General features: G+C 45.0%; 1 protein-coding gene across 4 annotated transcripts in view; it reads right to left on the bottom strand.

Annotated features, from left to right (window-relative positions):
- LOC142575606 (uncharacterized) overlaps positions 1–25,453 on the bottom strand; it is a 51,242-nt gene that overhangs the window by 3,563 nt on the left and 22,226 nt on the right. For 3 of the 4 annotated variants that reach the window (XM_075685098.1, XM_075685095.1, XM_075685096.1), the window contains 4 exons: positions 24,874–24,916; positions 16,575–16,727; positions 12,365–14,008; positions 1,508–1,540 (listed from right to left, as the gene is read on the bottom strand). In XM_075685098.1, the coding sequence (XP_075541213.1) occupies positions 1,508–1,540; positions 12,365–14,008; positions 16,575–16,727; positions 24,874–24,916 (1,873 nt within the window). The remainder of the gene's footprint in view (positions 1–1,507; positions 1,541–12,364; positions 14,009–16,574; positions 16,728–24,873; positions 24,917–25,453) is intronic. The other variant, XM_075685097.1, reaches the window with a different exon arrangement.

The following is a 25,453-nucleotide window of genomic DNA, read 5'->3' as shown; positions in this document are numbered from 1 at the left end:
ATGTAAAGCTATACCCCTATACCCCCCATCATTATCCTGGAAATGCTTTTCGTACTTAATCCATGCCGCCCTGACTATTTCTGTGCTGCTAAGGCCACTGTTTTACCATGGCAGTTCTCTGGTTCTGTGAGACGATGCCAAAGTATTCAGCGCTAGCCATACTTTGGTGATACAATAGACTGCATTAAGGCTAGTTCCTTGGCCATATAAATGTGCTTGTGCAAATGGCTCTAATAGCATACTATAGCAGTCATATTTAACATGACATGTAGGAGGATTGAATTATGGCCCAAAAAATACACTGTCAGGGAATTGTACCACCAGGTGTTAGACGCTTTCCTTTTGAGTCTGCCTCGCCTAACATCAAACAAAGCTGGGCAGATACCCTTCTGTTAGGGTATAACAAGTGTCATCGACAGAAAGAAGTACCGGCAAACAGATTTACATGAAAGCAGTCTCGGAAAACTACCGAGCGTCATACCAAAGCAGATACAGCTCACAGCCAAAGACAATATTTCATCCTACTACATGACAGTGCATAAATGTGCGGGGTGTAGTGCAGCTATATTCATTAAACCTAATATCTAGTATTACACAAAATATAGTAAGAATTTTGAAAGCTCATTGAAGTACAAGAACAGGGATGCACACGAAAAAAAAATCTCTTCAGAAGCAGTTATCAATCTAGCCACGTTTACAACTACTTGTACCAATGATATTTCTAGCTGACAATCTTGCCTGCAAAATGACATTTCGCTTGCTGGGGCAAAAAATTTAACTGCCATGCCATTTTTAGGCGGCTGAACTCTTGGAATTCACATATCACAGAATGTACAGTACAGTCCACGCTTATAGGGAACACCAATTTAATACTGAATCTATCGCATAACCCAAAAAGTCATCCCATCATCAAGGAAATGGGTGCCGGATATGATGCATTAAGAAGGAATCAATCGCCAAAGGATCATTGCCGGATGCCTTCTCATTTAATCCGAGCTGTAATATGTGCTGGTATTATATTCTAATTAGATGTTTCCCTTCAACAACGGAACATACTCTACATTCACCATGAGGCTTTCGTGGGAGTCTCGATGAGACAGCTTTACCTGTGGATAAAGATGTTGAACCAGACCAGAAATTACAAGGAACATGTAGCCCTAAGAAGTTCCATTAAGTGAAAGGGCATTTTACTTTGCTGTGCTGCAATAGCTTGATCAGTAGCTAATGTACTGCTATCTTGTACCTAGATGCTTGACATTTTTACTTGATGCTAACCTACTGTTACTGAAGTCCTAAAACTCAAGGTTACAGCAGTTGATCTGGCTAATACAAGGCATTTACCAAAGCAGGCTGCACAAGTGCAGTATTAGAGTGACCTTCAATAAGATCACAATGGCCTAGGATAGGAAATCTACAGTGTGGCTTAACACGTTGCTTGAAGAGCGAGGTAAACAAATTTTATTCCTACTGCACAGTTGATGCCCTCAACACAAATAATATTGCTTACCTTTTTCGTAGCTCTGGTACGCTCTCACCCACTCTAAATAGAAAAAGAAAAGGGAAGAAGGAAGCAATTTTAGTCACAAACCCGCAGCACTATGGAGTAAACTATGCAACGTACGAAAATGAAAAAAAAAAAAAATTTATGTGAAGCACATTATCTTAACATCATCAGCAAATATTGCGTGCTCGAGCACACTGCCGTCAATCAGCAAGTGGGTTGTCATGAGGGACACCTCATTGCATTTCAAAGGCTATGTTTCAAATGCAGAAGAAAAATAAAGAAATAACAATGCATTGTTTCAGAAACTGCTTAATTCATCTTCCTAAATTATTTAATTAGGCAATATATAACATGTACATGGACTTGCACAGGACAAGGCTCCCTTGATCACAAACCGATACGCAAGTTAGACACACCTGAGATAACTTTACCAATGATTACAATCGGAGGCTCCGATGTCACAGATTTGCAGTTAAGTTTTAAACAGCAGCAACAGCATCTTAATGGATGCTGAGCATGCACACTTGAGCAACTTCAGTTATGCAAGCAGCTGGCACAGTTTATGTATAAATACAAACTGCCCTTTGTTCTTGAGTGATCATTCATGCACTCAAATATGGCTTGAGGTTTACATCCTCACCATAGCAGCTAGCAACAATGGTTGCGAGCTGTGAACCGACTTCCATAGGTGGCACCATGTGTGAGGTAACGTGCAGGATTTATCGTTAACACAGGGGGTGGGGCAGCTTACGGGGCCTCACTTTCGTGGCGAGCAGGCATATTCTTTGATGACTTGATTTTAAGATATGTATTTATGTACAACACATGGCCAAATACATGAAGGACAACACAAGCACTTTGTTGTCCTTGTCCCTCTTGTGGCCAAGGCCCACAAGCCCGAGATAGCAGAACAGGTCGCCATCGCACTTGTGCTCACAGACCCGACCATCACCCATGTCTACAGAGATTCACTGCTCGGCCATCAAAACTTTTCATAAAGGAGCCGTTGCAAGCCAAGCCCTACACATAGTCAATAGATCCGCACCGCTGCAGCATCACACTATCTGCTGGTTCCCGGCACACCTCGGAGAGATCGAGGATGCCCCTCCCAATCTCAATGAGATGCTGTGAGCGTGCGAGACCTAACCGTCCACGACGCCACCTATTCTGGTCGTGACCATGCCAGCGAGAATGGGGATTCTCCCTCCACATACGAGATCACGAAGCAAGCACCTTTATCGAGACCGCAGAATATACAGCGCACCTCACAATAAGCTCCCTTGGCCTCAAGCCCCTCATGTTCAGAATGCTTCAAACAAACCCGTACCTCATGCAGAACAGACTACATCAATACATGCCTGAGCTATACACATCATATTGCAAAAATTGCCTTGGCACACTAGAAGTACATTACTTGCTCTGGCCGTGTGGTCAGACCCCCCAAAACAAGAATCAAGACTCCGGCAGGCTACAAGAAGCATTACGCAGCATGGACCTGGCGGAGCAGCTCTGGGCTGTCTAGCGAGCCCACGATGCAGCCAGGGAGTTAAAACTCCCGGTCCCAACGTGGGAGTAGCCCGCTCTATGGGGCCTTGTGCCTTGTAGCTCGCAAGACCTTTCAGTAAAGTTATTCCATCCATCCATCCATCTTGTGGCCATGTTTTCATGCCTGTGCTATAAAATCGCAAATCCTTGCCTAATCTTCCAGCTTTCCACAGTATTTCCTTCACATCATTGGAAAACCTTTGCTCATTCATGGTCAGTAATTCAACATGAAATGTCATTAAACCACTCACAATCAAGCAGCACAACAAGAGTGCTGCACATTCAGAGGCTCCCTGCAGTCAAAACATACACACAGTAAACTTTTGTTAACCTGACTATGGTTGATTCCATCTTTTAGGCCGTCCGATCCCGACCGAAAGACCCAGATGGCACTCATGCATTTCTATGGGGTGAAACCTTGTTTGATCATAAAAGTGGCCTCTGTCAGATAATTTGAACTTGACCAGTCAGCATGCATGCGCCTAACCTCTACGGTGACCTAGACATTGGCTCCTTCAGTTGAAGGGTGTCTTGGTGAACATTAGGGAACAGTGACTATGTTAAGCACATGTCAGAATAAATATCTCGTCAAAAACGACCATGCCATAGGAAGAATTTGAAACAACAATGGTAGCTCACAGTGTCCGATTACGGTATTTACCAGATTCTAACGCGCACTTTTTTTTTTCTCTAGGAAAGATGTCACAAAAATGGCCAGTACAATGCAACTGAACATGAAACCAAAACGATGTTCATGGTGTTTGTGTCCTTTAGCGCATAAGACGGCAGTAATGCGGCAAAAGAGACTTTATAAGAACGGCCAGCATTGCACAACACATGTTAAACTTTTGCCAATCTTTCTTGCAAAACAAATCAGGTGCACGTTAGTTTTACTTTGTTTAGGTGCTTGAATGTTATTTCTACGTTAGTTTGCAACTTTCAACACATAGAAAGCGGGTGCATTTGATTCGGGGGTGTGTTAGAAATGGGCAAGTACTTCCAAACGATTCAATATGGAGTTCTGGCATCTTTTTTTTTTTTGCATAGTGTTTAATTTGACCCACTGGATAACAGTTTCGTTGGTGCCATCAGGGTTGAATTAACGGAAGTTGAGTGTAATGGAATGACATATGAAGGGTGGACAGTGCATGGATATATTAACTTTTTACCCTCTGGCTTCGAGCAACTTTGTGATGTTGCAAACTGATTATTTTTGACAAAATGTTGCATTATGAATGCAACAATACGCAATGATTCAGCACATGCATGGACACTTATTGCCTTGCTGTTTAGTTAACTTTGATCAGAAATTTATAGAGAAAGCGCAACAATGCCACAGACTGAAGCCACAAGCCCAAAGGTTAGACTAATTCACGTACTAGCCATAATTTCCACAGGAGATGCACGATTGCTTCACCGATGTCCCAGAGTTCCCACAAGTAGTTTTTCAAGTATAAACTATGGTCACAGCCACACCACCCAGTCCAATAGGCCTAACCTGTGCTGCTACACTTTGTCGGGATTCAACATGAGCCAACATCATCCTTGCAGTTGCTATGGTAGTTAGCAGGCCTAATATTGTCTTGCGAATGGAAGCATGGGAACAGCTTAACCGCATGATTCACAGCAATTTTGTACACAGCAGTACCTCAGATATTATACGCAGCAGATCACGTCCAAAATGTGAAAGGGATACAGCATGGCATCCAAAATATCGGTCACAGTCGCCCATTGCTTCTGTGAAGTGCATAGTAGCAGTATGGCAAGTCCAATAATGAACTCCAAGAGCACATGAAAACAATAACAAAACAGACACTTGAAATATTGGTCAGCTAGAGTTCAATGTCTCTAAAAAGCAACAACCTACATAATGAAGGATTGTGCATGTTGTGTATGTTCCAGCCTAACTTATCTTTAACATGTGTCGTGAATGCCTCAAGTGCAAAACGCCTACAGTCGACTTCTGCGGACCCTGACGGGACCAACGAAATTGAACAAATTATCTGGTGGGTCGAATTTAACAAGATGCAGAAAAAACGCCAGAACACATTGCTGATTTATTTGGCAGTAGTTGCCCTATTCCAAAATTGTCCCAAATTAAATGCACACCCACTTTCTATGTGTCCAAAGTAGAAAACTAATGTAGGAATGACAATAAAGCTAATAAACAAAGTAGAAATCTAACAAGACCCAATGTTTTAGTCAGAAAAATTGTTGAACAAAGACTTTCCTTGACTTAACTTCGTCATCCATCTTTCTTTTAAAAAAAAAATCAGCTATGCTGCAGTACATCCGTGTTAAGCGGTGAAGCATATGACTTGTGAGGGCGGTTTTGGTTTCGTGCCCAATTGCACCACACAGGAATTTTAGGCGTAACTTTTTTGGAATAAAATAACAAAGGCAAGCATCAGGATCAGGTAAGTACCGTAATCAGACATTGTGAGCTATGGTTATTGCCCAAAAATCATCCTTGGCAGGCTGAATACAGGCGTTTTCAACTGATATGACGTACGTTCAACGCATTCACTGTTCCTTAAGCTCCGGCAGGACAGATGCCGCCACTGAAGGTGTCGCTATCTACAGGGGTCAGGTGCATGCGTGCTGTCTGGTCAAGTTTGAATTATCCGGCGATGGCCAATTTCAGGATTGAAATAATGAAAGTTTGGGCCCATAGAAATGCCTGGGGGCCGGCCCGCACCCGTGGTCGGGATCGAATTATCCGGAGTCGAATTATCAGAAGTCAAATGTACAACTAATTTTCCTCTATAAACGAAAAACTTGGGCTAGCCCAGCAGTCAATATTCTTGGCTTACAACGAATGCACATGCACGTAACGAGTGCCCCTTGACACCACAACGAAGACTGTGTGGGACAGGACTTCCTTGTCACTACAGTAGTCCTCCGCAACAGATGCTAAAAAGGCTCCAAGGACTGCAAAACTAATACACTGCTTGCTGCAACACAGAAGCAGGTGCAGCGGCTAATGACATGATCTGCTCGGAACTGACAAAGTCATCAAGGATGAGAAGGAAGTGGAGGGTGATGAAGACTAAGGTGAAAAGCCTGCAGACGAACCAAACATTTCGACAAGGCAGACAACAGGAGCATTTGACGTGGAGCCCCGACTTGCTTAAAGGTGCCCTTACTGTATGCTACACTAGCAAGTTTCCATACAACAAATGTGGGCCCACAGTCAAAATTCATTATAACACTCATGTGACATTAAAATACATTTATTATATCTGATATTTATTATAAGCTTATATTCATTACTTGCCGATATTACCGAGAAACTTTTCATATTTACTTTTTTTTATATCCGTAATCTTTATACAGAGGTTTGACTAGCAAATTATTGGATATATAAAGAATTCAACCAAGAATTTATTTGGTCATGTGTCTTTTCAAGTAGATCGCTATAATAACACTGAAAAACCACACATTATCAACTGCAGCAAAGCAAATATCTGATCACTCACTGCTCCAAATATGTTTTCTGGTAGCAAAAACGTCAAACATGTACCAGCAAAACAAACATGAAATTGCACATTTTAGGTGCCCGTGTGTTTTTGGTCAGTAGCTTAGCAGGCTTGCTGCCAGCAAGCTAACATGTTGATTTTGTGTGATCACACCGACTGAATGGCTGCATATTAATGTTGTTGCAAGATGTGGGTTTGCAAAAATAATGATTCTTTCTGTACCATGCACAGCATGGCAAAGCTGCTGCCTGGCCAGCAAAATCAACAGGAAACCCTGTGCTGGCCTGTCATGGGCCTCACGCTTGCGCTTCTTTAGTGTAGACACAATTGCAATATTCCTTCACTGACACCAGCTTGTGTGTGACGACGGAATTCAGCTCTATTCGGAGAGTCATAAGCATGTGACGTAGGTATGTGACAAAACATCAAGATGAAAGCAGAAGCACTAACAGCAGCAACAACAACTTATAAATGCAATGCTCGAGAGTTCACTCCAAACGTTAAGAAAAAAAAATTTTTTTTTAAAGAAAACCAAGATGTGCATGTGCCTTTGTGTCAGAAGCCAAGTAGAATCTGTAGTCAGCAACGGGTCAAGAATGCAGGAGACTCCAAAAGAAGTTCGACAGCCCTTCCATTTATCTCTGGGAGCTTCAAGGAACAGTTTCCTCTAGGAATTGCCAACAGGAAAAGGAGGAGCGCTAGTAGTTAAGCAACAATTAGCTCACCACACCCATGTGCAGCCACAAATCAGTCTGGAGACTAAGGAGACACCTTACCAATGCACAAACAGGTCGTTTGTGTACAAGGTCAGTGAAATCCTTTTAATTTTTCAATGTACCTCCTCGCCAATACTTATCCCTTGTGTGTGGGTGTGCACCCACACATAAAGGTTAAGGTCAGCTAAGATTAACGCCAAGGTTCACCAGGAGAGGCTGAATGAACTAACAGATCCCTTCACGGATCCATCGCTCAAACTTGATGCACAACATGCATCTACCAGCAGAGCAATGAGTTTTGTGGCAGTGTCCCAGGAAGGTGGGGACAGATACAGAGAATAGGGAAGGAAACTACGAAGGAAGCGATTAACTAGAACATGTAGGCATATGCATCCTTTGAGAGGCACTTGCCACTGCATCTTTGACCCGTCATGACTATACATTAGACTCTCGATGATGAGACTCTCATGATGGCTCAAACACTTGCATCATCCAAAAATGTAAAGAAAATAAAGAGAAATTAAGGGGAGACGGGGCAACATTTCTCCTCAAGATTGCTCAAAATTTGATTTCTTCATGTTTTACATTTATCTCATGGCTATTGAGATACATTTATTACACCGATCACATTTATCTCATGGCTAATATTAGGAAGGAATAGGTTGCAGAGCTTGAGAAAATTGCGTCTTTCTAGTGTGTTGTCTTAAATTGGGAAAAAAATCATGTTTCGTGAGGCGCTATTGCACAGCCTATTGAGGGTGTCTACCAAGTTGACATTTGCAAATTCCCCGAGTTTTCCAGGTTTTCCCTGAACACATTTGCAAAATTCCCTGAATGAGCCAGAACTTTGTTTTATATCAAGACAGGCTGACACCCTGTAGCCCGATGCTGTCACTTTCTAGAAAGTATGCTGGAACAAAAAAAATGACTTAATCCTGTTTGAATAGTAAGTAGTAATATCTATTTTATTTAAAGAGAAAACAGAAGGAAGGTGTTCGTAAAATGCACAGCGAGAAAATGGTAAAGCCCATTTCAAATTAAGTAGAACATTTTCAAATACGAATGAAAAGGAGATGCATACATAAGTAAATATTCTTAAATATGAGCTATTTGTATCAATTGATAGCAAGCTCATCGGTATGAGGCCTGAACTTTGTCACAACTAAGATTCACTCTAGACAGCTGAGAAGTCAACCTCAACTGTTCTGACATACTTTCAGCCCGTACACAACATCTCAGTGTTGTGTTCCATTGCTTTAAAGAGTTTGCTTTGGTTTGGGTGAGGGACACCTACATCTCGGCGTCAGCCAACACTTCTTTTTTTGAGCTCAAGCTCCTTCAAGGAGGTGGCAGCATGCTTCCTTTTCTGTTAATTCCTCAGTGCGTCGGACCTTTCTATTCTCATCCTCCTTCTGCCACGCTTTGATAACATGGATAATTTGAAGCATCCTATTGGTCAGTTGTACAGTCAACGTCCGATTTTTAGGACTCCCTAGGGGCCGCAAAAACATCCGAAAAATAGCGCAGTCCAAAAAAATGAATGCATGTGTTTAACTGCCCTTAAAGGGCTCAAATTTCCACAGGCACGTTCAAAAAAGCTCTTAAAGGAGTACTGACACAAAAAAAATCCACGTGTTTTTTCTGCTTTAATAAGTAGTTAATGACCCAGTAATCACGGCACGAAACCTCATTTACTTAGAGCGCGACAGGTAATTATTTGCAGTCTTTTTTGTAGCGACCACTCGAAGTTTCGGTTCCAGAGAGCAACGAGATGGGGCAAACGGGAGTGTAAACAAAGTGGTCACGTGTGCGCAAAAAGCCATGGCGTATTGTCGTGCGACTGCCGCATCGGTCGGACGACCGCAGCCAACGACAGCGCCGGTAGCGTGAACGTCATGGCCACGTGGCCCGGCGGGGCGGGGCCGGAGAGCAGGCGCCTCGCCGCTCCGATCATGTCTTTTTTTTTTTTCTGGTCGAAACGCGGGCCTCTTTCGCCGCTGACGACGGCGCATAAATGGGCTACAATTTGTTTCTGACACGAAATAACTCCTAGAATAAAGTGACCTCGAAAGAGTGCGAGGTAAAAAGCGTTGTGCGAAATAGTAAATCGTTGGCGTGATTTCTACTCCGACGCGGTAAGCGCAGACGCGCCAGCAATCGTCTGTATACGAAGCGGCTCGCCTGACTGGCCTGTTTACTCATCGCTACTAACGGCTCCGGGAAAACTAACCGTATTTTCACTTAAGAGAAACATAAATGTTCAGGCATTGATTGTGCTGACGAATTTAGGCGCTTGATTACAAGCTGCGGACGAATCGCAAGTACCCTCGGCCCCGGATAGACGGCCGGCAAGCTAGGCCTACATCGTCTCCCAGCGATCGCAAGCTCGCTTGGCATGCTCGTTCGCTTCTGTTGGCGCCAAAGAAATCAAATGTTCTGCAATTTAAGCGTGACATAACTGTGTACACGTTGTGCCGACTAAAATAGGCGCTTCGTTATACGAGCTGCAAACGATCGTGTCACAAGCGCAACCGGTGTCGGATTCGATGGGCCAGCGAGCTATGCCTGCCGGCTCTTGGACATCGGCGGCTGTCAACGGATCCGATACTGCTAACGCGGCCTTGCGGAAACACATCTACAGTGCTCGCATAGACGTGTTTATATTGTCATCGTTTGTTTCAAACAAGATAGCTGTGCAAATACGGTTGCTTTCACTTTCTGTTCGAAGTTACGCAGGATTCCGAACTTCCACGCAGGGGCGCCGGTTCTGGGCCGCTGCTCGCTCAATTGTACCATGTGTCCCGAATCACCGCATGCGGCAAGTCGCACACGACGCGCCGTACTACAGATCGCACGGAAAATCGCGCCATGTGTCTCGCGCTTTAGACGTGGCCAATCACTTAGTGACTCAGATATTGCGGCCGGCGATGGCGAGGACGAACCTCAACAAAACCCTCGCATCGGCCACAATCAATGGTAAGGCACAACAAATCGGCGTTGAACGTTTTGGCAGTGCAGTCACGCTGATAGTGTGGGAAATATCCCGATGGACACGACAAAAACTGCAGTTGCAGCGACACGGAGAGCGTCCCACTACGAGTACAACAGCTAGAACAAGCAACAACAGAGGAGAAGAGCACACGTAAGCCGCATGGCAACCAACGAAAATTCGTGACGTAGCCACATGACGTAGGGTTTTCTTGGCTATTTACAATCCCGGTTGATGTCGATGTCGCGAGGTGCTCTGTTTTGCGGTTGGCTGGGCGCACGTACTTTAAAATTGATTTTAAATATGTTCTAAGCGATATTCGCCGCTGATATTTTATAGACGTGTGTGTGACCAACTAAATCGATCTCACAAGTTATCTCGACTTCAAATTTTTGTGTCAGTGCTCCTTTAAGGCCTGCCAGTACACTTATTAGGCATATCGGTGCTCGTACTGTGACAGGAGACGGGGGTGCACGCATATATAGTCAAGGAATACATACTGTGTCCCGTGACAATTGCCCCTTCCCGCACTTGTTATGCTTCACCGCCTAACACTTCTGTACTGAGGCGAAGCCAACTTTCAGAAACTGGCATTACGCGACGTGCTGTACTCTGCGAGCTTGGAAGACAATCGCGAGGATTACAAAGGCAGAGTCGGTGCCATTGCTCACAGTGGCGAATTCTTTCAATAAAAACATGGCACTGCAGGGTAAGAAGCTTAATAGCGAACGTAGAAGCAGCCGAATTCCGGTTCGAGGCAGCGAGATAATCAATATGGCGGCGGTGGTGGTGGCTTTGATTAACACCATTTCAGACCTACAGTCAGGGCAATATACATTGACTATATTGAGTACTTGGGGGTGCCGCGAAGCCGTGCGAATTATCGGGCATCTGGAAAATCGGTTAACTACTCTGGCAATACACCGTAACGATGACACGGCATCAATCCCAATTCGTTGCGATTCCTCTGTTACAAAGGCCAGCATTAACACGACTTTCGTTCCCTTTCAATAAAGTTACAGCTAATTTTCCCTGACAGAAGCACAAATTCCCTGAGTTCTCCCCGAGTATTTCCAGACTATTCAAAGTCCCGTCCCGGTTGGTAGGCACCCTGCCTATTGCATAAGCATGGCTTTCCATAGACACAGCACTGACATCTTGATATTGCCGTAAATACGAGCGACCATATATTCAGAAAGCCATAGCACCGCTGTATTTCTCCATGCAGAAATAAAAGTAGCAAGAGTAAGCGCAGGAAGAGAAAACTAATGCTGCAATTTGTTATGGCAGTCACACAGTGGGCAGCAAGCACTCCTATTGGCCAATGCAAATTTGAATTACTGGCACAGTTGTTTTGAGTGTTCTGTGACCGAAATTTCAAGATCTGCCTGGTTATCTAGTTTTTGTTGCTGTGTCCTAGCTGCTACCCGACGGTGATAAAGACATGATTTGTGCGAGATAAGGGGATCTGTTTCTTTGAAGCAGTGAAGCTATTCTGTATGGTGTGATCTGACAGGTGATAAGGCAGAAAAGTTTGGAATTGTCACCAGGCACCTAAACAGGCACGGAATAGAGATAAAGCTACACATGGAAGCGCATGTTGCTGATTATGCTGATGGCCTGAGTGTGAAGACTAGCATGCGTGTGACAGCTCCTCAGAGTTGCAAAGTGTTAGAAAACGGCCAAAAAATTGCATGATGCTGCACAGAACAAAATTGTTTTCATTTCTCTTTTTCCTTTTTGAAGGGGGGCAAAAAAGATGCGTGCTGGTGGAGTCGCAGAGTGATGTAGGCTGCCCTTACAATAGGAATGCGACCGGCACATCGGCGTGCCTGTTCAGCTAGCCTGAGAACAGCCAGTGTCTGGCACTACCGGTGCACCAAGCATTCCTCATCTGCTCCACCAGATAGGGTGCAACGGCTCGATTGTTCCTATCATCTGCTGCGGCGCTAAAATCTGTTCCCAACTTTAACAAGTAAGCTAATGGACTTGGACTGGGACTTTCGGAAATTTACATTATTCTAAAATTCATATCAGGCGCGATCATATCACCAAGGTTCTACAGCAGTAAGTCGCCACAGTAAGTGTAAATGCAAGAGTAACCAACACATAAGGCCATAGAAGTGCTCACCCCAGTCCAGGAAGTCCACCACGTCCCTGTGGTTGAACCTGCCCAGCTCTTCAGGCCGCCCGTCAAAGCGAGGAGGAGCCACGACAGCAGCAGCTGTGGCAGCAGGCTCTCCCCTTTCCCCAAGAGTTCCCCCTGAAGGCACACATTGGAACTGACTGTTCAGACTCATTTGCACTAGCTGCTCGTTCACATCAAAACCGAAAGTTATCTCGCCAAGTGTCGTGGGTGGCGTGCCGCCAATGTCATCCAGGAGCACAACCGCAGGGCTGCTTGACCTGTCACCCTCACCACTCTGATAATGCTCTGTGGAGGACGACGAAACGTTCTCGCGTGCACCGCCAACGCTCGCAGTCATCGTGGCCAGGCCACCTGCCGTGGGCGCCACCGCGCTCGTAGCCGCCGCCAGAGTCTCCGTTCCTTGACTAGTTGGCCGAACTGCCGTTTGTTGTGAAGGCACTACTACAGCTGCTGGGTTCTCAGCCCCTGGTGACGAATTTGCTGCAGCGGCACCAGCACCACCACCCCCACCACCGTTACTACTAGTTCCGCCGCGGCCCTGCCGGCAAGACATGCGTGCAATGTCAGCATACGACGTCTGCAAGACCGTGGTGGCAGCCACGCCACTGCCACTGCTCACTGGCAGCGAGTGGACGCTGTCCAGGTCAGAGTTCTCTGGAGAAGACGGCTCGGAAGGCGGCGCCGAGCCCGTGTAGTTGTGCTGGCGGCCGCCCCCCACCACCGTGGCGGGGGGCTCTGGCCGGATGCTTGGTGCACCAACGCTATTGCGTTGTTGCTGCAGCTGCTGCTGTTGTGGCTGTGACAGGCTCTCCAGCGAGTGCACACCAGGTCTCCGCACTGTTGAGTCCTCAACTGGTCCATTGCCAGTAGCAGAAGTGATGGCGGTTCCCTGTGAACTGCCAAATCCTGTTGCACTACCCCCTCCTCCTCCTCCAAGAGGCCTGTGGAAGCCCTCATACACTGTGGTCGCTGCCTTCTTCAGCTGAGCTCTCCGCCGCTGCTTCTTTGTGACTAGCCTGAACTCCGACTCCTGGATCTGGTCGACGTCCGAGTAGGATGACAGGTCCACCCTGTAGCTCCCAGCGAGCTCAGTCTCAGTGCCGTAGTCTGAGTAGAAGCTAGGCGAGAAGGAGCGCTCCTTCTCGTTTGGGCTGCCGCCACTTCCACCGCTGCAAAGCGGAGCATCCTCGAAGACTGCTCGTCGATGTGAGGAGTCGAAGTTGTTGTTGATGACGTCCTCCGACAAGCCCTCATGCACCACCTCCTTTTCATCAGCCTGGCCCGGTGGCGGACTCGAAAGGGAGTTCTTGGCGCCACTGGAGTTTGACGAAGACGAGGCAGCACCTTTGCGCATGTTCTTGCCCTTGCGGCTCTCCGTGCTCAGACTGTTGCCTCCGTTGTTTGAACTGTTCGGGGCTCCACTCTTGTCATCCGAGTAGATGTAAGCCAGCAGCGTGTCAATGGAGTCGCTGCCGCGGTGGCCTGTCATCTGTTCAGCCATCACGGTAGGATCCACATGGTTGCGAGACCGCTTGCTTTTGCGCGCTGAGTATGAGCCATTGTTGCTGTGAAGTTCACCATCACGGATACGGCTCTGTGCTATGGCAGTCACAGTTCCTGTGTCACCTGCACAAGTGCAAGGAAAAAAATGTGCAAGAAATGAATGCAAGTGGCAACCATCGTCACAAGGAAATTACCTTCAGAAACGCATTTTACAGATGGTCTCATATAAAAGAGCAGATGTCAATGCAAATACCCGCCAAAGTGATTTAGCAAAGTCAAACTTGGAGCCACAAGCTTGTTCATATAGAGCACGTCTTTCGATTTCTAGTGCACACAACTTTGCCTGCATCAAGGCTTTGCTGGTTGCAGTGTGAATAAGTGCCTAATTACCATTTCAATAAATACATGCAAGTACTGACACAGACATCCGCACTACCTGAACAGCACAGCGCTAGAAAGACGAACAAAAACATCGCCACTAAAGCGCAAACATAAGGCCTTCAGCACTTATAGTGTGCCAAGATATCTAATTACCAAGGCCATTGGTTGAGACAGAGAAGCACAACAGTCATTAGCCAGCAAAAATGCGGCACCACGCAAACCATCGGCACACATGTGGCTGGATGGCAGTTCCTGACGAGCACACAGAGGACAGATTGTGTCACTACTGCGCTGTTCATAATTCACAGAATCGTGAAAACGGAAGGTAGTTGCCATCTGCGCCTCACTTGAAAGATTTTTGGTTTTGGTAACAAGTAACACTCCCTGTGTTACGTCCATGCAGGCCAGGTGCTTTGCCTTACACAAATCACAAGGCACTGTCTGGTCAGCTGTTCCAGAAGTATGTTTCACTTATATTCTGATTCATTAGGACATTAACAATATATGAGACGTTTCATAGGGAAGGGCTGAAGATTAATTTGGCCATCTTGGGTTTCTTTAAAGAGCATCGAAAGCATGGTAATGACGAGCAGTTTCACATTCTGCCTCCGCTGAAGTGCGACCACTATGGTAGCAGGAACTGAAACCCTTGAGATTGTGCTCAGCAGCTGAACACCCCAGCCACAGAGTTCTCATGGAGGGATTTTTTCCTCTCCTAGCTAGTACAGACGACAAATGTATAAAAAGCATGGCAGCCGCATAAAGCTTTTTCACAACGTACTAACACACAAATAGTCTGCGAAAATGTGCGCCGCATGTACTTTTCTACTACGCTTCTGCTAAACTCCTGCCACGACGACAACTCTGCAATGCTGACCAAGTACAGCGAAACCCCATTAATACGTTCCTTGCCGTTGAATTTTCCAGCTGCAACATCCTGTTTTCGCGGTCCTGCCCTACATTCCATTGACTCCAATGTACTATGTTCCCATTCGATAAGGTGCCATTCTGTAATGTACCCTGTAATACGCTGCGTTTCCCCGCTGCAGTCACAAATTTAGCAGTGCAGAAAAACATTTGCTTGCAAACTTTGCTTCGAAGACAAGGATACCTTTAATGTTGCAACAAGCAACAGATATGTTGCACAAGCCAGGGGCTGAATGAACATATTGGGAGAAAACATGCAAAAGAGCAGTTGGTGAAGCACCCCAAGAAGTGCACATCTGTTAAAACCTACTGGGAACCAAGCCCACTGGGCCAAATCCTCCAATTGCAGGGCCACATTTATTCTGGGGCCGGCAATATGCATTGCTTAATTGGCGATTCTCTTCGGTCAGCTTCGCCGCAATAAAGTAGTGTTATGCTGTGAAGCATATGAGAAGTACAAAGGGGCCACTGTCGCAGAAAATCTTACTTGTCCCTTAAAGTGGTAGGCTACACTTGAAAGACAGCTTTTTTTATTTATGGGTTGATCTTAGTGCAATTTTCGCACATTATATATTTCGATGTGCCGATTACAAAGATGTAATTATTTTTGTCATAGGGCCAACAGTTCCTGATATACCATAGAAAATGGGTTCTTTCGTTTGGAAAAAAATTAGCATCCGCCAAAAAAAAAAAAGAAGGAGAATGTAAATATAGTGGTTAGGTTACAGAATTTATCTAGCATGTCTGAGGCATGTGCTGAGGTATAAATCAATGTCCTGGGCCAATTTATCAATGTTGCCTGAAAGAAATGCCACCATAACATGTGAAACGCGATTTGTAAAAAAGAATGTGACAAAATATTACATTAAAATTAGGCTTGGCATACACTCCATGCATTTACATTTTAGGTAAAAATAAGAGCTATTACGATAGTTCATATGGAACATAAGTTATTTGATCTCCAAAACTGCAAGTCAGTCAAAATTTTTTTTGAGAAATCAAGAAAAAACGTTTCAAAGCGTATTTATTGGGGAATCTTATAAAACCTTATGGAAATGAAGCGTCTCACGAACAGCAAATTGACAAAACTGAAAATACAATTTTTGACCCAATTCGCGGCCTTTAAGTGGAGCTTTCCCCGTTCATTTTACACGCCCCGTCACCAGTTACAGCGAGAGCACCGAGATGTCTAATAACTGTACTGACTGACAACAACTGAGCCATTTTTGACGTTGCTGTGGACCATTTGCAGCCTACCTCACTGTTACGTTTTCCCAGCTGTTACGTTTCTTTTTTTCCCACTGCCCCTTGAAAATCGTATCAACGGCGTTCTACTGTACAGCACTGCTATGTCTGGCTGTCGCTTGTCAGCCCTGCTTACATGTTTCCGAGCGCCCCTCGATCACGAATGGAACGCACCCAGCGCGGGTGACAAGAAGGTGCCGCGCCGGCAAATGGTACAGCGTTGAATTTTTCTCGCCGCTGCTTTGGCGCCGGTCGCTCTCGCGGCGTGTCGAAGGTGTTGCCGAAGTGCCTGTGCGATGTGCAAAGACTTCGTTAAATCGAGAGAAGTAATGCGTTGCCAACGTTTGAGACATCTTCCCTAGGACCCTTGCCATTGCTTTCAATTTCCTCAGATGAAGAAATTACAATTAATCAACATTTGTTGTACTCACGTGTAAATGTAGCCAGCAATCAATAAAGCAGCTCACTGTTCACATGATGTATTTTAAAGGGACCGACAACCGCTCAGAACATAAATGGAGATAACCCACTGATGGAACAATTCCCTATCGTAGTGGCTAAAATGAGTCATGTTTTTCTCATCAAACGTGGCTTTATATTTTTAATTCATTCCTAAACATCATGAAAAGTGACCTTTGGTGCCCCACGCAGCAAAAATGTGAAGCTGCATAAGAGGACCACCACATGACCTTTACAAGTGTGTGCGGTTCCTGGTCTTTTTATTAGCATTGAAATACAGTAAACTTTTTTTTTTTGGTTGTAATTTTTTTTCCAACTTACAATGTGCACACAGGCCTTTGTTTGTAATGAGTAGAACAGTGGCGCTGCCTTTGCCTTCGTTTTCGATGAGTTGGCTTGGCTCGTCTATCGACAGGACGACGACGGGAGCCAGCCAACCATGACGTAGGTGTGTACTTGAGGAAAAACTTGGTACAAATATAAGAAATGTTTGTATGACAATGCAAACTTATTGCACCAGCTTATTTTCAAAAGTCATTGATCACAGTTGCGCTCACCCCTGTAAAAGCAGAATTATGGATGGCTTTCACAATTTGCGAGGCAGGCTATCGACATTGCTCTAACGTCTCGGCACTGCTGGAGAAGGGACTCGTACATTGTAGAGGCTGCTCAGATAAAAAAAAATTCTGCTTATTAAATATTCACGCACTTTTGGAAGTAACCGCTGCAGATGTAAACACTACCGAAGGTGAGCTTTGAATTCCACCATAAAAAAACTAGGCCCTTAAAAATCGGTTGTCAGTCCCTTTAATGATTACCTTATAAATCTGTACACAAACTTATAGCCACTTGAAACAACAAATCCAATTTGCTGACCTCTTTAAAGCATCTTTGCGTTGACCAAATGAATATGCCAGACATTTCGCATATTGTGCAATTAGGCCTGTACACACCTTCAATTCACTGTAACTGCTTCAGCAACTGCAATATTTTGTAGACTCGTATCATTGAACCTAATGGAATTTGGCACACAGAATATCATGAGCCATAACAACATTAAATATCACACAACAGAATTATATGCGGTTTCGCAGCACAATTTAGCAAGCGAGTTGTCCAAATTTTTTAAAGACACGCACTGATAAAATTTCTCGGGCTCTAAGCAAGGAAGCTACAAAACTGCTACAGACTCTGCATAACATGGTGGCAACTGCCACCTGACATTCGCAACTCCTCTTTGCTGTGGCAGAGACTGCGTGGTGCAGCTTGTCCTGGAGCAGCTTTGGAGCAGTTAGATTTGTAGCATAGATGCAGCAGCTTTAACGAACTGAAGCAGATTGGAGCAATTGTAACGTTCCCACCACTGGGTGAAGTATACCAAGAGCAAAAAGGAGACGCCGCCACAGGACACACTATGCATTCCTTAAAGGGGTGGAGACACCAAATTTTGAGACTACAAAAAGCCTGTTGTAGGTTGCTTCTGTATGCGAGGACACCCACAACGAGGTATTGGACGCTGCAAACATTTGAAAATAATTTTAATTCACCGCCAAAAAATCATTAAAAGCTCCTTGTCATGGTCGAGACCCATCGCTAGCGCGGCTGTTACGACGTGACAGCAGGGGAACAAAAATATTGACGTCATAGCACACTAGCACAAAAACGTGACGTACAACAACTAGCGGTGAAATGCCGATTACAGAGCCTACTGAATCGAGTGACCAAGCATAGCCTTCAGTAGGCATATAGAAATCCTTTTTTAATGCAAATAAGGGGTAAGGCGTGCAGACACGGACACAAAAGGAGAGAAGCAGACAACACGAACGCCGCACGGCGGCCCGCGAACGGCAAATGGCATGCGGCGAGTTGCCGGGCCGGTAACGTAGACGGCCGGCTCCAAAAGGGACTAGGATATGTGGCGTTCGTGTTGTCCACTTCTCTCCTCTTGTGTCCATGTCTGAACGCCTTACCTCTTGTTTGCATTATGAATCCTTACCAACTAGGTCAGCTTTCTGTCATTCTAAAAATCCTTTCTTTATGCTACATGCTTCTAGAACACTAACCGAGCTAAACCCTGGCCCCTGGCTAACAGAGACATGCACAGTGCTGTAGCGGAGAGCAGTTGACGTAGCACCTGCGAGTCACATAGTTCGGCAGCTCGGAGCGATCTCGTTCGCTTGGTGTTTCTCAACGTGTGAAGGCTTGTCCATGTTACCGGCATGGCAAATCGCCGCATGCCGTTTGCCATTCACGGGCTGCCATGCAACGGCGGTCTTGCTCGCGAACGGGGAGATTTCCTTGCCGTAGAGAGGATCGGACTGGAACCCATTTGTGCAGTAGCCGTATGGCGAAGCAGCCAATCAGCGACCTACGGCAGCCTCACCGCTGCGGATCGTTCGGCGTCGCTGATATCGTCGCTAGGCCTTTTCCGGTTCACTTCAAAGCTAAAGCCGACAGCGCTTCGGAAAGAATCACCGACTCGCACAAGCCACAATATTTATTTACCGTTGTTGTCGCTGTTCGCAACAATTATAATAATCACGACATGCACTTCAAGTCACCAGTTGTTTACGTCTGCTGGCAAAGCACACGTATGCACGAGCAGATGACACAGCATAGCTTTAAGTCACTATTTTTTGCGACCCATGTGACCAAGCCATGTTGCGTTTCTTCTCCTATGACGTCATATCATTACCTGGAGCCCAGAAACAGAAATTGCTCGGTATAATAATGCTATTATTAAATTATTTATCGGGTATATATGAATCCCGCGGTGTGTATTGTGCTTCCTGAAGCTGTACGCAACGCTTGAATCCAAGAACGCATGAAAGAAAGTTTTCATGTCCCCCCCCCCCCCTTTAACTATATATACGTGCACTTAACGTCTCTGGTCGGAGTACGACCACCGATACACCTGTAAGTGCACTGGCAAGCCTTCAGAGCTACCGTATTTACATGATTGTAAGTCGACCCCCCTCCCATATCGCGTGACAGGAAAAAAAGAAACAAACAAACAAAAAAACATTCAATAACGAAAATTTATTAGTAGCTGACATGGTCACTGGACTACGCGTCTTCACTAGTGCTGCCATCGTCATCATTGCTGCGGTCCCACAGCGCGTTGTGGTCCAGCGAAATTTCACATTTGGCAAACGACTGCACCAGGACATCTTGTGGAACAGCAGCCAACGCCGAATGCACCCAACCACACGCAGCCGTCAGGGAGGCTCTTTTGACAGGTCTGGTTGGCGTAATTTCGCGGTCTTCTGCCGCCAGCCACTCGCACTCACAGCGGAACAGGGCCTTAAAATTAAGGCGAAGGTCCGGGCTTCTTTCATGACCATGTCGCACTTCACTGGCAGGGACCTGTCACACATTTCAGCGACGTATGCCGCAAGCTTAGCCTACAGCTCCGGAAACAGTCCGGACTTCGGCACGTGGGAAATTTCTCACTTGCCGTCACAGGTGAAAATTTCGCTTTGCTGCAGTTTCCACTCTCGCGCCACCCGTTCAGAAACATCGAAATTGCTGCCCGCTGCGCAGCGATTTGTTTCTTCGGTGTAAAGGATGGCAGCCCTCTTGAACGCTGCTGTGAACGAGCGCCGAACAATTAGTGGGCCTGGAGCACTCATGACGACTGGGGAAGCATAGAAGTAGCACGTAGCCGGCAGTCAAGTGGAATGCGTCAAACCAATGCCAATGCCTTTCAACAGAGAACGAGAAACGATGTCTGCTCTTCCATGAACTACCGATACTCCCCGCAAGCGCCGCCATTCTGAGGGTGCTGCCGCAAATTGGAACAGTGGCGCTTCCTTCAACTATCGGCACCCCCCCCCCCCATGAGTGTTGCGTGCACTGTAAAACTGTAAAACGTAAAGTGAACAAACAGGCGGGATAGCGAAAAGATACGGGTAGAGCCATAGAGCACACATAAAATTGTAACTACGTTGTAGCTCCCGTTGGTCTCGCTTTTTTGGCGGGGCCATGTTTTGGTTTCAATTGTAAGTCGACCCCCCAACTTCAGACTTTCAAATTAAAAAAAGAGTGGTTGACTTACAATCGTGTAAATATGGTATTTCGGATATGCCTGTGGTGATGCGAGCCCTTGGGGGCAGTAAAAGGTATGCACTAAGCTTTTCGAATTGTTACGATTTTTTGGATGTTCTCACAGTCCCTAGGGAATTAGGAAAATCGGACGTGTATGAAGTGGGAGAACTCCGACAACCATCCAATCCTGATAAAACCAGGCGACAACTGAGTGGCTGGAGTGGAGTGGCCGCGTACGTGCAGTCGAACCCTGTCACGATAATTTTGCATCTGACATGAAGATTCATTCGTCATATCCAATTTTCCAATAAGCACAGATTCGTCACGTGCTGAAAATGCCGAGAAAATTTTTATATCCATGCGCGCTACATTGAGCTTGAACTGTATTTAAAGCTTACGAATAGAAACAAGTCAAAGGGTACACTTTCAATATGTTGATTCTGCCTTTTGTGCCCTTTTTAAAGCAGACACCATCACCATCAAGCTACATCGCAGCGAGCCACTTAGAAAAACCAAGATTGCTTTCCCACCTGTCTTTTCACACTGCCAGTTTTTGACATTCTGACCCCTCTTTTAAAACAAGAAGGTTCTATCAACATCTGCTCATCAGGAAAAAAAAAAACAAAGAAAACTAAACGAAAACTGAAATCAAGAGAGTTACACGAAAACTCGTCTGGTCAGGACTGCTCATAATCTAACGTAAAACTGATGCTGATCAAAAAAGAAAAAGATGTTCCGGCTACCATATGGGGGGGCCTTGCTGACAATGAAAGCAAACAAAATGGGGGAGACGATCATATATGTGTCAATACATGGTGCAAACAGTGGGCATAAACAGAAGGAAGACTCCAGTCATTGCAGCTCAGCATGGTATCAGTAGTCTGGATTAGCAATGACTCGAAATGCAACCAGAAGGTTAGATCACTTTCAGTGGCTAGACCATGTGCCCTACCTGTCAATATCATGTCCTCTTTTTTACACGGAATAAGAGCGTTAGAGAACACTTTTTTAACATTGTAACAGAGTTCCTTGATGAGTCTTTGAAAATGACCCGTATTGCCTATACAGACATGATTGCAGTCTGCACAACGAATATTACAGAAAACCTGGCTACTTTTCTTTTGGAAGCTTGTCTGACATTTAAAAGCATGGTTCTAAACTTTTGAGTCACTGAACAGTGTTACGATGTTGAGAACGCAAAGTGTCTTCTAACGCATTTTTTTTTTTTGTAATTTGCTCTCGTACCTACAGTGCCATTTAGGCATCACAGGGAGGGGTTACATAGAGCAATGTGAACAACGTATGGCATTTTTATAAGAAGCGGTACAATATGACACACAATATCACGTAGGAACAAATGTACTACATCAGAATGTCAATGTATATCACCAACATAAGATAAACTAAGCTCCTAGGGCTTTGGTAGACGAAAATGGCACTATAGAATTACAGTTACCAACCGATTTTCCAGACGTGGGGACCAAAAGGTAGAAAAAAAAAATCAACCAGTCCGAAAAACTCATCCCAAAATATAAAATTTATTAGGCTTGGAGCGAAAAAAAAGGAAAAAAAAAAAAAAAAAACTCGTAATGCCCTGCCTCACCCTACGCTTTGAGGCAATCTGATTTGCTTAATTTGCGCAACAGCATCACCGTGTCAGTGACCTCCGTTGCTGGAGATCACCGTGGAGATGGAAGAAACAAGAGACTTTTCTTTGCACCACATGGCTCTCGCAAAGGCCCGCGAAGTGGTGCCGATCACACAAATGGAAAGCCGCATGAACACACATGAAGACGAGATGCTTCCAAGACACACCAGGTGAAAATAGCAATTGAAACTAAAATGAATAAAAATGGATCCTCCTTTAAGTGATTACGAAGGTAGTGCTGACCATAAAAAGAAAGAAACAAGAAAAATTACCGTCCCCTAGTGTTTTGTCAGCCAAGAAAGAGTGGGCATGGCCTCCAGGACGGAAGGGCACTGCGTACCACAGAGTTTCTCACTATAACACCAGAGGGAAATCTGGCGCCCCCGTCTATGGGAGTTTCTTAAGGGGGTACCGTGCCATCATAGGAATGATGGCATATGTGTCTGCGAGGCTCGTGTTGGCTGGTGTTGTAAGAGGCTTCGTCTAAAATGTGGATATGGCTACGCAAATAACACATTCTCGAAAAAACCTTCATAAAATGTTTCCGTTCATGCATATTACATCTTTACTCACCTACAATGCATGACCAAGCGAAGAAAAGCAAGAACAGACGACCAACTGTTTCAAAGCGAGCGCGAACCTTGTTGTCTGTCCTCCAACTTTAGCGGCCCGCTGATACTTTTTACGTAACATGTAGTTGTACACACAATAACAAGTTCTCATAGTTAAAACAAAACATGTTTTCGCGTAATAATAAAGCTAAAACAGCTTTTCACGTGCTGTTCTAGTAGAAAATGAATCATTATGACAGACGGAACGGTACTTGCCAAGCGCGTCTTCAAGGTGTACCGTCTCTACGAGAACGATGCCAATCCCAAGTCACAATATACCGGCATTCCCATGCATACCACAGTGCAGCAGCGCCAGATTTCCCTCTAGGTAATGTGGTGAGATACATTATGCTGCGTACTCTGTCGAAAGCGTGTGCCTCCCAATCTTGGAGCCTATAGATCCAAGCCAAACCTGGTCAAGCAAGCAGAAAATCCAATATGGCAGCCCCCAAGATCGGGCAGCATGGCTCGGAACGAGTGATTTAGTCTGGAAAATCGAACTTTGGGGCCTAAATTCATTCAAACTATCAGTTGCCGAAATGCATTAGCTCTATGGGAACTCTGACAGAGAATTGATGAAGTCCAGAATATCCACCGAGTTTGCATTTTTGAAATCCGAAAAATCCATTGGTGACTGTATATAAAAAGAGGTAAAAGAAAAACCTGCAGTATAAGACGGAAGACAATTTTAAAGAGGAGCTGCAAAAGCTTCCTTATAAAGTACGCTAACTATGGCAGTAGGCAGTCTATTCCCCTCAGAAATGGTTTTGAGGAAAGAGGTGCCGCTGAAAAGGTTAGTTGTACAACTATATTCCTTGACCTTGAGCTCATGATCTGTTCGTCTAGATACATAATGCAGCTGAAAAATACATTTACTGCAGTCTATTCCGATTTGGGCATGTAATATATTCTGCAAAAGCTTCACGCGTAATGTTTGCTTCTTTCTGAAGGCTCCCACTCTAATATTTGTTCTGTAGCAGTGATGCTGAGGTTTCTTGTATAGTTATCGATTACACACCACGCTACTATATTCTGGACTTTCTGAAGTTTGTCTCAGTTGAGTAACGACAGATACTTTTCGCCCTTGCTCGCTGGCAAGACGGGAACATCATTGTTACCTTTAGTTTTATTCAGGAGGCTTAGATCCGAGGATACTTGGCGCACTCTCTCAGTGAGCATCTGCTTTGTGCTACATAACTGAATGGTCATTCAAGTTGAAACAAATAAGATAGCTCCAAGAAACAATCCATTAGAACTTGATATGCAAGAAACACATCCGAAGACATTTCTGGCAAATTCCAGCTCTGTGGTAATAAAGCAAAAGGCTCCTAGGCAGCAGTTTGGATGTCTTACTGGAATGACCAAACTGCCGACGAACCTAGTGTTTTGTTACCACACATCCGAAGTTTGCTGAATATGTCGTCCAACAGGACTTCTTCACATACCAAGTCCCAGTTGGCAAGTACGTCTTTCAAGGCGATGCGATTGTGTGAACGGCGACAGCCATTCCAGTTAGACAGTGCCGAGCGGGTGCACGACAACGCAGGGCAGTTTCCATGTATCGCACCTCATGTCCCACAAATCAGGCCTCGATTGGAGTCATGCATCGGCACACAAACTATGCTTCCTTTGAATATTGTTCTACAGAGAGATGCTAAAGAACCACCAACCTCCAAAGAAGGACATCCTGCCTTCCTTGTCCATGCAAAATTCCTGAAACGGAAGCAAAATCAATGTTACACATCTAACATCAGTGCGACAGCAATCGACAATGTTCTAAAGCACATACCTAAAATGCCTTGAAAAATTGTCACACATAAAAGCAGTGAACATAGCTGCTTCTTTCAAACAGTGAGCAACAGACGATAGCGACAATAAAGTGACCGTAGGTATCTGTTAATTCGACTCAACTGAATTCGATTAATTCGATTGCAACTGAAGGTCCCAGCTGGCGCCCATGCATTTCTATGGGCCCTAACTTTCGTTATTTCGATCTTAATATTTTTATCTTTACTGGATAACTTGAACTTGACCAGTCAGCACGCAAGTGTTGAATGTGTCGCATATGTTGAACACAAGTTTTAAAAAAATATCTTGTCGGAAACATGCATTTTCGGCTTGTCCTTCACAACTACAGTATTTGTCTGATTATAACAAGAGCCACTTCTTTTTTTTAGACAAGAGGACCGAAAATTGCACACATGGTGCAATTGGACACGATACTAAAACTGCTTTTGCGGCATTGTATGC

Source organism: Dermacentor variabilis, chromosome 3 (assembly GCF_050947875.1).
Source record: "Dermacentor variabilis isolate Ectoservices chromosome 3, ASM5094787v1, whole genome shotgun sequence".
Taxonomy (NCBI): Eukaryota; Metazoa; Arthropoda; class Arachnida; order Ixodida; family Ixodidae; genus Dermacentor; species Dermacentor variabilis.
Note: the sequence above shows the minus strand (reverse complement) of the source record. Positions and strands in the feature narration are given on the sequence as shown.